At 41.8% G+C, this 11,584-nt stretch overlaps 2 protein-coding genes across 3 annotated transcripts in view; both read left to right on the forward strand.

The window, feature by feature from the left end:
* On the forward strand, nucleotides 1-2,516 carry LOC124008269 (growth/differentiation factor 8-like). The gene is made up of 3 exons (XM_046319422.1): nucleotides 1-340; nucleotides 499-869; nucleotides 1,123-2,516. Exons 1-3 carry the CDS (start codon nucleotides 1-3, stop codon nucleotides 1,501-1,503), a joined length of 1,092 nt encoding a protein of 363 aa, XP_046175378.1. The 3' UTR covers nucleotides 1,504-2,516.
* Nucleotides 2,517-10,314: 7,798 nt separating this feature from the next.
* LOC124007940 (signal transducer and activator of transcription 1-alpha/beta-like) overlaps nucleotides 10,315-11,584 on the forward strand; it is a 34,509-nt gene continuing 33,239 nt past the window's right edge. For both annotated transcript variants that reach the window (XM_046318825.1, XM_046318827.1), the window contains exon 1: nucleotides 10,315-10,493. The gene's annotated coding sequence lies outside the window, so the exon portion shown is untranslated. The remainder of the gene's footprint in view (nucleotides 10,494-11,584) is intronic.

Raw genomic sequence — 11,584 nt, forward strand, 5'->3', positions numbered from 1 at the left:
ATGCAATTTATGCTTTACCTGACACTCTTAGGTGTACTTAGCACCACCATGGGGATGAATGAAACCACGAGGCGCCAAGCCAACGTAACAGAAGAGGGAGAAGTACAGCAATGCTCAAACTGCGAGTTCAGAGAACAGAGCAGACTAATGAGACTCCACAACATCAGATCCCAAATTCTCAGCATTCTGAGGCTGGAGCAGGCTCCAAACATCAGCCGAGAAATGATCAGGCAGCTCTTACCGAAAGCGCCTCCCTTGACACAACTTATAGACCAGTATGAGCATCGTGTGGAGGATGAGGAGCGTGCCACCACTGAAACGATCATAACCATGGCAAAACGTAAGTAATTAAGTATTTTCTCATACAAAAGTGGGTAGTTTATGCCTGCCATGCGCCATGGAACCAGACAAGTCTGTGCGTAAAGTCACCGGTGTGGGGTGCGTAATTGGGTTCCAAATTGACAAACCTGGGACTTATTCTAACTCTTCTCTTTTTAGCTGGACCAATGTCACAACAAGACGGAATACCATCTTGTTGTTTCTTCAATCTCAGTCCGAAGATTCGACCTAACAACATTTTACATGCACAACTTTGGGTGCACCTGCGACCAGCTGACACCGTCACAACTGTCTTCTTGCAAATCTCCCGCATAAAAGCAACCACTGAGGGAAACTCACGCATACGGACCCTCTCCCTGAAGATCGACGTGGCTTCTGGTGCAAGCTCTTGGCAAAGTGTAGACATCAATCAATTACTCAAAACCTGGCTTCGTCAGCCAGAAACTCATTATGGTCTCGAGATCAAAGCTTATGATTCGAAAGGGCAGGACTTGGCTGTCACGGTAGCTGAGCTGGGAGAAGAGGGACTGGTAAGTACAGGCCTACAGTGTAGGCTGACTACCATCTGGATTGTAATTATATCATCATGATTTGGAATGTGATTTTGCCTTTAGGCATCATAATAGGTTGGTTACAAGGTTTAATCAAATATATTATTATTGATAACCATGTATACACATAATCCATCCACAGTGGAGATTTAATTCCATCAGAGTTATGCCACCAGATGTTTGCAGTGCTGTTTTGTTTTGGATTTCATTCTTATTGTCATTACATTCACAGCAACCCTTCATGGAGGTGAAGATATTGGAGAGCCTAAAACGTTCCCGGAGGGCCTCAGGCCTGGACTGTGATGAAGAGTCCTCAGAGTCGCGGTGCTGCCGCTACCCCCTCACCGTTGACTTTGAGGCCTTTGGGTGGGACTGGATCATTGCCCCCAAACGCTACAAGGCCAACTACTGTTCTGGAGAGTGTGAGTACATGCACCTCCAGAAGTACCCCCACACTCACCTGGTGAACAAGGCTAACCCCCGGGGCACCACAGGGCCCTGTTGTACTCCAACTAAGATGTCCCCCATCAACATGCTCTACTTCAACCGCATGGAGCAGATCATTTATGGAAAGATACCATCTATGGTGGTGGACCACTGTGGCTGCTCCTGAGAGGGAGGATGAGAGGACCGGACAACACACGCATGCACACACACACGCACACACGCACACACACACACACACACAGACACAGTGTTGTGTAATGAGTTAAAAAGTTATCCCAAAGTGGACCCTCTTACAAGAATCCATAATATTTTTGCATAAAAGGCTACAAGAGACATGTGGAGTTTGAAAAACATGAACCCTTTGCTCTGAGTGAGGACATGAACTGCCCGTACTCTACCCCCTGAGGTTCGTTCCGCAATGTGGCTGGAACTGCTATAAACATTTAAGGACACATAACACAATTGTCATTGGAGTGCAAAACCTGCACTGAAACAGATGTCCCCGATATTGTGGATCACAGGATTTTGGAACAGCTTGGTGGTCCTCAGAACACAGTGTCACATACAGAACTATTCTGTTAGCCTACATTAATTGAAACCAAAAATGACATGTTCCTTATGTAGCTAAATGTTTTAGGCCTATAGTCATATTATATTGTGATCAGTTTAGCCTACAGCTCATGATAGGAATATTATGTTTTGCATTAGAGCTTCCCTAGTACTATATCAACTCAAATATATTTTTATTTGTCACATGCGCTGAATATTACTCTACTGTAGCTAGGAGCTAGGAAAACAAGCATTTCGCTACACCCTCAATAACATCTGCTAAATATGTATATGTGACCAATATTTGTATTTTATTTACTACTGGTGTAAACTTTAATGTGAAATGCTTGCTTACAAGCCCTTCCCAATGATGCATGAGTTTCCAAATAATAATACAAAATAATAATAATAAATAATAATATATGCCATTTAGCAGATGCTTTTATCCAAAGCGACTTACAGTCATGTGTGCATACATTCTAAATAACAGAGTAACACAAGAAATAAAATACAATACACAAGAATGGAGCTATTTACAGAGAGTACCAGATTAATGTGCAGTGGTACAAAGTATTTCAGGTAGATATGTAAACTCACCAAAAACAGAAATGTCCTCTCACTGTCAACTGCGTTAATTTTCAGTAAACTTAACATGTGTAAATATTTGTATGAACATAACAAGATTCAATAACTAAGACATAAACTGAACAAGTTCCACAGACATGTGACTAACAGAAATGGAAAAAATGTGTCCCTGAACAAAAGGGGGGTCAAAATCAAAAGTAACAGTCAGTATCTGGTGTGGCCACCAGCTGCATTAAGTACTGCAGTGCATCTCCTCCTCATGGACTGCACCAGACTTGCCAGTTCTTGCTGTGAGATGTTACCCCACTCTTCCACCAAGGCACCTGCAAGTTCCCGGACATTACTGGGGGGGAATGGCCCAAGCCCTCACCCTCCGATCCAACAGGTCCCAGATGTGTTCAATGGGATTGAGATCTGGGCTCTTGGCTGGCCATGGCAGAACACTGACATTTCTGTCGTGCAGGAAATCACACACAGCAGTATGGCTGGTGGCATTGTCATGCTGGAGGGTCATGTCAGGATGAGCTTGCAGGAAGGGTACCATATGAGGGAGGAGGATGTCTTCCCTGTAACACATAGCGTTGAGATTGCCTGCAATGACAACAATCTCAGTCCGATGATGCTATGACACACCGCTCCAGACCATGACGGACCCTCCACCTCCAAATCGATCCCGCTCCAGAGTACAGGCATCGGTGTAGCGCTCATTCCTCCGACGATAAACGCGAATCCGACCATCACCCCTGGTGAGACAAAACCGTGACTCATCTGTGGAGGGCACTTTTTGATAGTCCTGTCTGGCCCAGCGATGGTGGGTTTGTGCCCATAGGCTACATTGTTGGTGATGTCTGGTGAGGACCTGCCTTACAACTGGCCTACAAGCTCTCAGTCCATCCTCTCTCAGCCTATTGCGGACAGTCTGAGCATTGATGGAGGGATTATGCATTCCTGGTGTAACTCGGGCAGTTGTTGTTGCCATCCTGTACCTGTCCCGCAGATGTGATGTTCGGATGTACCGATCCTGTGCATATGTTGTTACATGTGGTCTGCCACTGCGAGGACAATCAGCTGTCCGTCCTGTCTCCCTGTAGCGCTGTCTTAGTCGTCTCACAGTACGGACATTGCAATTTATTGCCCTGGCCACATCTACAGTCCTCATGCCTCCTTGCAGCATTCCTAAGGCACGTTCATATAGATGAGCAGGGTCCCTGGGCATCTTTCTTTTGGTATTTTTCAGAGTCAGTAGAAAGGCCTCTTTAGTGGCCTAAGTTTTCATAACTGTGACCTTAATTGCCTACAGTCTGTAAGCTGTTAGTGTCTTTTAACGACTATTTCACAGGTGCATGTTTATTAATTGTTTATGGTTCATTGAACAAGCATGGGAAACAGTGTTAAACCCTTTACAATGAAGATCTTTGGATTTTTACGAATTATCTTTGGAAGACAGGGTCCTGAAAAAGGGATGCTTCTTTTTTGCTGAGTTTACATGAAGACAGGGTAAAGTGACTAGGCATCAGGATAGATAATAATGTTTGTGTGTTTGTGTTGATTTGGTATGTGTGTGTGTGTGTTATGTCTATGTGTGCATATGTAGTGAATGTGTATGGGTTTTGAGTGTCAGTGTATTGTGTGCGAGTGAGTGTGTACATGCTATGTATATTTTGTCAAGTGTGTGCGTAGGGTCAATGCAGATAGATTGGGTACCATTAATTGACTATTTAAATCAAATTTGATTTGCCACATGCAAGTGTAGACCTTACAGTGAAATGCTTACTTACAAGCCCTTAACCAACAGTGTAGGCCTTACAGTGAAATGCTTACTTACAAGCCCTTAACCAACAGTGTAGACCTTACAGTGAAATGCTTACTTACAAGCCCTTAACCAACAATGGAGTTAAGAAAATAACCCCAAAAATAAGAAATAAAAATAAAGAACAGCAGTAAAATAACAATAGCGAGGCTATATACAGGGTGTACCGGTACAGAGTCAATGTTCGGGGGCACCGGTTAGTTGAGGTAATTGAGGTAATATATACATCAAATCAAAATGTAAGACCCATCACATACACGTGATTAGCAGATATTATTGCGGGTGTAGCGAAATGCTTGTGCTTCTAGCTCCGACAGTCCGGTGATATCTAACAAGTAATATCTAATACATTACACAACATACACACAAATCTAAGTAGGAATGAATTAAGACTATATACATATGGACGAGCGATGTCAGAACGGACTAATATACAGTAGAATAGTATAGAATAGAGTATATACACATGAGATGAGAAATGCAAGATATGTAAACATTATTAAGTGACTAAGATACTGTATAATAGTATAGAATACAGTATATACATATGAGATGAGTAATGCCAGATATGTAAACATTATTAAAGTGATTAGTGTTCCATTCCTTAAAGTGTCCAGTGATTTCTAGTCCATGCCTATATGCAGCAGCCTCTAATGTGCTAGTGATGGCTGTTTAACAGTCTGATGGCCTTGAGATAGAAGCTGTTTTTCAGTCTCTCGGTCCCAGCTTTTATGCACCTGTACTGACCTCGCCTTCTGGATGATAGCGGGGTGAACAGGCAGTGGCTTGGGTGGTTGATGTCCTTGATGATCTTTTTGGCCTTCCCGTGACAGCAGGTGCTGAAGGTGTCCTGGAGGGCGGGTAGTTTGCCCCGCGTTGGGTGTTGGGCAGAATGCACCATCTTCTGGAGAGCCTTGCAGTTGCCGTACCAGGCAGTGATGCACCTTGACAGGATGCTTTCAATTTTGCATCTATAAAGGTTTGTGAGGGTTTTAGGTGCCAAGCCAAATTTCTTTAGCCTCCTGAGGTTGAAGAGGCTCTGTTGCGCCTTCTTCACCACATTGTCTGTGTGGGAGGTCCATACTCAGTTTGATAGTGAAATGTATGCCAAGGAACTTGAAGCTTTCAACCTCCTCCACTGCGCTCCCGTCAATGTAGATAAGTGGGTGCACCCTCTGCTGTTTCCTGAAGTCCACAATCATCTCCATAGTCTTGATCACCTTGAGGGAGAAGTTGTTGTCCTGGCACCACATGACCAGGTCTCTGACCTTCTCCCTATATGCTGTCTCGTCGTTATTGGTGATCAGGTCTACCACTGTTGGGTCATCGGCAAACTTAATGATGGTGTTGGAATTGTGCCTGACCATGCAGTCATGAGTGAACAGGCTAATACAGGAGGGGACTGAGCACACACCCCTGAGGGGCCCCTGTGTTGAGGACCAGCGTGGCGGATGTGTTGTTACCAACCCTTACCGCCTTGGGGTGCCCCGCCAGTTGCAGAGGTAGGTGTTTAGTCCCAGGGTCCTTAGCTTAGTGATGAGCTTTGAGGGCACTATGGTATTGAACGCTGAGCTGTAGTCAATGAATTGCATTCTCACATAGATGTTCCTTTTGTCCAGGTGTGAAAGGGCAGTGTGGAGTGCAATAGAGATTGCATCATCTGTGGATCTGTTGGGGCAGTATGCAAATTGGAGTGGGTCTAGGGTTTCTGGGATAATGGTGTTGATGTGAGCCATGACCAGCCTTTTAAAGCACTTCATGGCTACAGGCGTGAGTGCTACGGGTCGATAGTAATTTAGGCAGGTTACTTTAGTGTTCTTGAGCTTAGCATCTGCTTCATCTGACCACTTTTTTATTGACCGAGTCACTGGTGCTTCCTGCTTACATTTTTTGCTTGTAAGCAGAAATCAGGAGGATATAATTATGGTTTCCCTTTGTAATCCATTATCGTCTGCAAGCCCTGCCACATGACACGAACGTCGGAACCAGGGTAATATGATTCAACCTTCCTCCTTGTCCTTTTTCATGTTTGATGTCTTGTCGGAGCTCATAGCATACTTTATTGTATGCGTCCATGTCTGTGTCCTGTTCCTTGTAGGCGGTAGCCTGTAATCCATGGTTTTTGGTTTGGATAGGCTATGTTAGTATAGTCACTGTGGCGATGATATCGTCTTTGCGCTTATTGCTTCATCAATATTCGGATTAAATTTGTTATTTTTATTCATTTAATTTGACTTCTCCTTGTTAAAATAAAAATATTTAAAGGGAATTAAAAGTGCATAAAGTAGCTACCCCATATACAGGGACGGATTAATGCAGGGTTTTACAGAGTAGCCCCTGGGCCCAAGTCTGTAAGGGGCCCGAGAGGCAAAAAATAAGAAAAAACACACAGGAGCCCGCTCTCAATGTTCAAAATATACCAGAGAGCATAATTTACCCACAGAGGATCTAAAAAATAACTGTAGATTAAGTTTGATCAAAAGCACATACATGTAACTGCCAAAATAAAGGAAACACCAACATAAAGTATCTTTTAATTTGATTTTATTTCACCTTTATTTAACCAGGTAGGCCAGTTGAGAACAAGTTCTCATTTACAACTGCGACCTGGCCAAGACAAAGAAACATCTATATACATTGTGTGCAAATTAAGTAAGGAGGTAAGGCAATAAATAGGCCAATAGTGGCGAAGTAATTACAATTTAGAAATTTACACTGGAGTGATATATTTGCAGATGAGGATGTGCAAGTAGAAATACTGGTGTGCAAAAGAGCAGGAAAACAAAAACAAATATGGGGATGAGGTAGGTAGTTGGTTGGATAGGCTATTTACAGATGGGCTGTGTACAGCTGCAGCAATCGGTAAGCTGCTCTGACAGCTGATGCTTAAAGTTAGAGAGGGAGATATAAGTTTCCAGCTTCAGTGATTTTTGCAATTCGTTCTAGTCATTGGCAGCAGAGAAGTAGAAGGAAAGGCGGCGAAAGAAGGTGTTGGCTTTGGGGATGACCAGTGAAATATACCTGCTGGAGCGAGTGCTACAGGTGGGTGTTGCTATGGTGACCAGTGAGCTGAGATAAGGCGGAGATTTACCTAGCAAAGACTTATAGATGACCTGGAGCCAGTGGGATTGGCGACGAATATGTAGCGAGGACCAGCCAACAAGAGCGTACAGGTTGCACTGGTGGGTAGTATATGGGGCTTTGGTGACAAAATGGATGGCACTGTGATTGACTGCATCCAATTTGCTGAGTCGAGTGTTGGAGGCTATTTTGTAAATGACATCGCAGAAGTCAAGGATCGGTAGGATAGTCAGTTTTACGAGAGTATGTTTGGCAGCATGAGTGAAGAAGGATTTCTTGTGAAACAGGAAGCTGATTCTAGATTTAACTTTGGATTGAAGATGCTTAATGTGAGTCTGGAAGGAGAGTTTACAGTCTAGCCAGACACCTAGGTATTTACAGTTGTCCACATATTCTGAGTCAGAACCGTCCAGAGTAGTGATGCTAGTCAGGCGGGTGGGTGCGGGCAGCGATCGGTTGAAAAGCATGCATTTCGTTTTTACTAGCATTTAAGAGCAGTTGGAGGCCACGGAAGGAGCTTTGTATGGCGTCGAAGCTCATTTTGAGGTTTGTTAACACAGTGTCCAAAGAAGGGACAGATCTATACAGAATGGTGTTGTCTGCGTAGAGGTGGATCAAATAATCACCCGCAGCAAGAGCGACATCATTGATATATACAGAGAAGAGTCGACCCGAGAATTGAACCCTGTGGAACCCCCATAGAGACTTATCGATGTATCGATTTATCGATGGCGGTTATGATATTGTTTAGGACCTTGGTGCACCCGTGACCAGCTCGGAAACCAGATTGGATAGCAGAGAAGGTACGGTGGGATTCAAAATGGTAGGTGATCTGTTTGTTCACTTGGCTTTCGAAGACTACAGAAAGGTAGGACAGGATGGATATAGGTCTGTAACAGTTTGGGTCTAGAGTGTCTCCCCCTTTGAAGAGGGGGATGACTGCGGCCGCTTTCCAATCTTTAGGAATCTCAGATGATACGAAAGAGAGGTTGAACAGACTAGTAATAGGAGTTGCACCCTATCTTAATAGGGTGTCTGGCCACCACGAGCTACCAGAACCGCTTCAATGCGCCTTGGCATATATTCTACAAGTGGACCTAAACCATGACAGGAAGATGCACCCCACACCAAAACAAATACTTTCTATCCCTCATTTACTTAAGTGTTTCCTTTATTTTGGCAGTTACATGTATTCCTACAGTTGCAATTCGGGAAGCATGCTAGCCTAATATAGAACTGCTTGTTGCATTGACATATAGAAGGGTTTTTGAACCTCTTACCATGGCAATTTGACTGTTAAACTCATGGGTACGTTAGCAATGGCTGCCAGTCCTGACTTGAATGGGAATTGTCATCTATGGATTATATTTATATGGTTTGTTGCCGCTGTCAGATTGCCTTTTACAAATTTCTAAATACAATTAAGGAAAAAACTTAGTTAGGAAAGCAAATGCAAACAGCTAAAAATAGAAAACTAATTTGTCTGTAGAACCAATATACATTATTATTATCAAACAAATCCCAATTTTGACTGAACAGCAGCACTGTTTTTCAAAGTATAGGCCTACTTACAGTATCTTCATCATTGGGTGAGTCAGTGTGCCACTTGAAAGTTTATTTAGTAGCCTACTCTAACCTATAATATACATTGAACAAAAATATAAACAGAACGTCAAATTTTTCATGAGCTGAAATAAAAATCCCAGAAACTGTCCATACATTTTCCCAAAAATTTCTCTCAAATTTTGTGCACAAATATGTATACATCCCTGTTAGAGAGCATTTCTCATTTGCCAATATAATCCATCCACCTGACAGGTGTGGCATATCAAAAAGCTGATGAAACAGCATGCTCATTACACAGATGCACCCTGTGTTGGGGACAATAAAAGGCCACTCTAAAATGTGCAGTTTTGTCACCCAACACAATGCCATAGATTTCTCAAGTTTTGAGGGATTGTGCAATTGGCATGTTGACTAAAGTAAGAGCTGTTGCCAGATAATTGGATGTTAATTTCTCTATCACAAGCCACCTCCAATATCATTTTAGAGAATTTGGCAGTACATCCAACTGGCCTCACAACCGCAGACCATGTGTAACCATGCCAGCCCAGGACCTCCACATCCGGCTTCTTCACCTGCCGAATTGTCTGAGGAAGGGTTTCTGTCATTAATACATCCCTTTTGTGTGGAAAAACTCATTCTGATTGGCTGGGCCTGGCACCCTAGGAGGTGGACGGCTCCCTGTCCTACCCATGGCTGCGCCCCTGCCCAATCATGTGAAATCCATAGATGAGGGACTGATTTATTTATTTATTTAAATTGACAGATTTCGTTCTATGAACTGTAACTGAGTAAAATCTTTGAAAAGGTTGCATTTATATTTTTGTTCAGTATATATATTTCCTCCTAATATTGTACAATATGTGTTCTCGCTTCATTGGGTTGGGCTATTCTTTGAATTCAGACCAGATCGTTTTTATTGATCTCAGTTCGTCAGTGTCAAAGTAGCCACTCGGTTATATATTATATGTATGTATATATGATTTATAAATCATTTTTAGCAGAGGCTCTAGCTACTTTCACTTTCCCTGAAAACACGAGGTAAACACTTGGCTGTTCTGATGGGTGTTCACCCTTATGCTTCTGAACGGCAGCAGATAATACAGTATTTGCTTTGCTCATGTTTGGGGTAGATTTGCGACGCGTCAACAAATACAAACACGTAATCTATCATTAATTACAGTTTATGAAAACTTAATTGAACCATTGTCTTATCCACGAAAATACTTCAAATGTACGGCGAAGGATATCATGGGAGGTTGACTATCTGTTGGAACAGCCCAGTCCGGATATGTCTGGAAGCAAACTGTGCGTCTTGATTGGCTATCGAAAAAGGTTCTGAGTGACCATGATCAATTTCGAAACTTCTATTGGATAAGACATTCTTCCCCATGTGGGCGTCATCATCAGATTTACGCAACAGATAGAAGCATAAGATTAGTTTTAAAAATCTGTATATTTGGTTATGCTGTTTGATGTTCTGAATACTTTGCAGTGATCTGCAACAGCAAACCATACTTTATTCAAGTCTTTCGTTTGTGATTTGTTGTCCATAGTCAAAGTAAAAGGTAAGGCGATCTATCATTTATAACAGTGCTGATGACAGTCTCTATACCAGCTCATTAGAAAGGAGAAGGAAATTGGTGTAGCCAGACCTCACTTTCTTGCCCTACCCTCGCTTAATCCAGTTGACTCTCCAATAGAGATGATGTGTTTCTCCTTGCTCCCTCAGAACAACAGATCTATACGTGCTTTATTTCAGAGGGATATTGTATTCATTCCTTATGTCACAAGTTACTGCAATACATTGGTCACTAATATCTGTTGGGAAAAAGTATGGTTATTACCAAACAAATACTTGCTTGTTAACAAGGTCAAAGAGGTATCTTTCAGAATGATCCATAAGTATTACCCTGCGAATCATTACCTGAAGAAACTCAAAAAAGACATTAACATTGATTGTATTTTTTGTGTTAAGCATCCAGAAACAGTTTCACATTTATTTTGGCATTGTCTACATGTAAAACAACTATGGAAAGATATTCACAGTTTTATAACTGTTAACAGTTTTATAACTGTTAATATTCTTGATGACTTTTGTTTGTTATGGGATAATGTGCTAAAGAAAAACTATTTTACCTCATCAATCTAATTGTGCTAATGGAAAATGTTCATATTCATAAATGTAAATTCACTAATAAAAAAACACTCTTCCGTGTTTTTTATAAGGACTGCGAGCAATATATTAATACCATTCTACATTCTTCTAATAAGAAAGCTGTTAAAACAATCAATTTGTGTGTTTCTTATAAGGTCTTTGTATAATCTGTAATTTGTTGTACCCCCTAGCATATGTTATCATGTCTATTTATGTACTTATTGTATGTATACAGACTTTTCTACATTGGTAATAAAATAAAATAAAATAAATAAATAAAAAATAAAAAATATATATATATCTTTTAAAAAAGAGGAGGAAATTAACTAGTTCAAAGCACTTGCAATCTGTTTGGAAACGGGGAAGGACCTTTTGTGTTGAGATGGGAAATTAGGTGGTGGTCCGAAAGCTGAAAAACGTGAAGTTGATCGATCCCCGTCGAGGGAAGAGTGGAAGTTTTGTATATGATGGTAAAACATGCTTATGATGACTATAAGGTGT

This window comes from Oncorhynchus gorbuscha, linkage group LG21 (assembly GCF_021184085.1).
Source record: "Oncorhynchus gorbuscha isolate QuinsamMale2020 ecotype Even-year linkage group LG21, OgorEven_v1.0, whole genome shotgun sequence".
Lineage (NCBI taxonomy): Eukaryota > Metazoa > Chordata > Actinopteri > Salmoniformes > Salmonidae > Oncorhynchus > Oncorhynchus gorbuscha.

Excerpts from the sequence above, each read along its gene's own strand:
- LOC124008269 (XM_046319422.1), top strand. The coding sequence starts at position 1 with ATGCAATTTATGCTTTACCTGACACTCTTAGGTGTACTTAGCACCACC. Across the intron at positions 341-498 it reads GATCATAACCATGGCAAAAC|CTGGACCAATGTCACAACAA; the intron begins GTAAGTAATTAA and ends TTCTCTTTTTAG. Across the intron at positions 870-1,122 it reads AGCTGGGAGAAGAGGGACTG|CAACCCTTCATGGAGGTGAA; the intron begins GTAAGTACAGGC and ends TTACATTCACAG.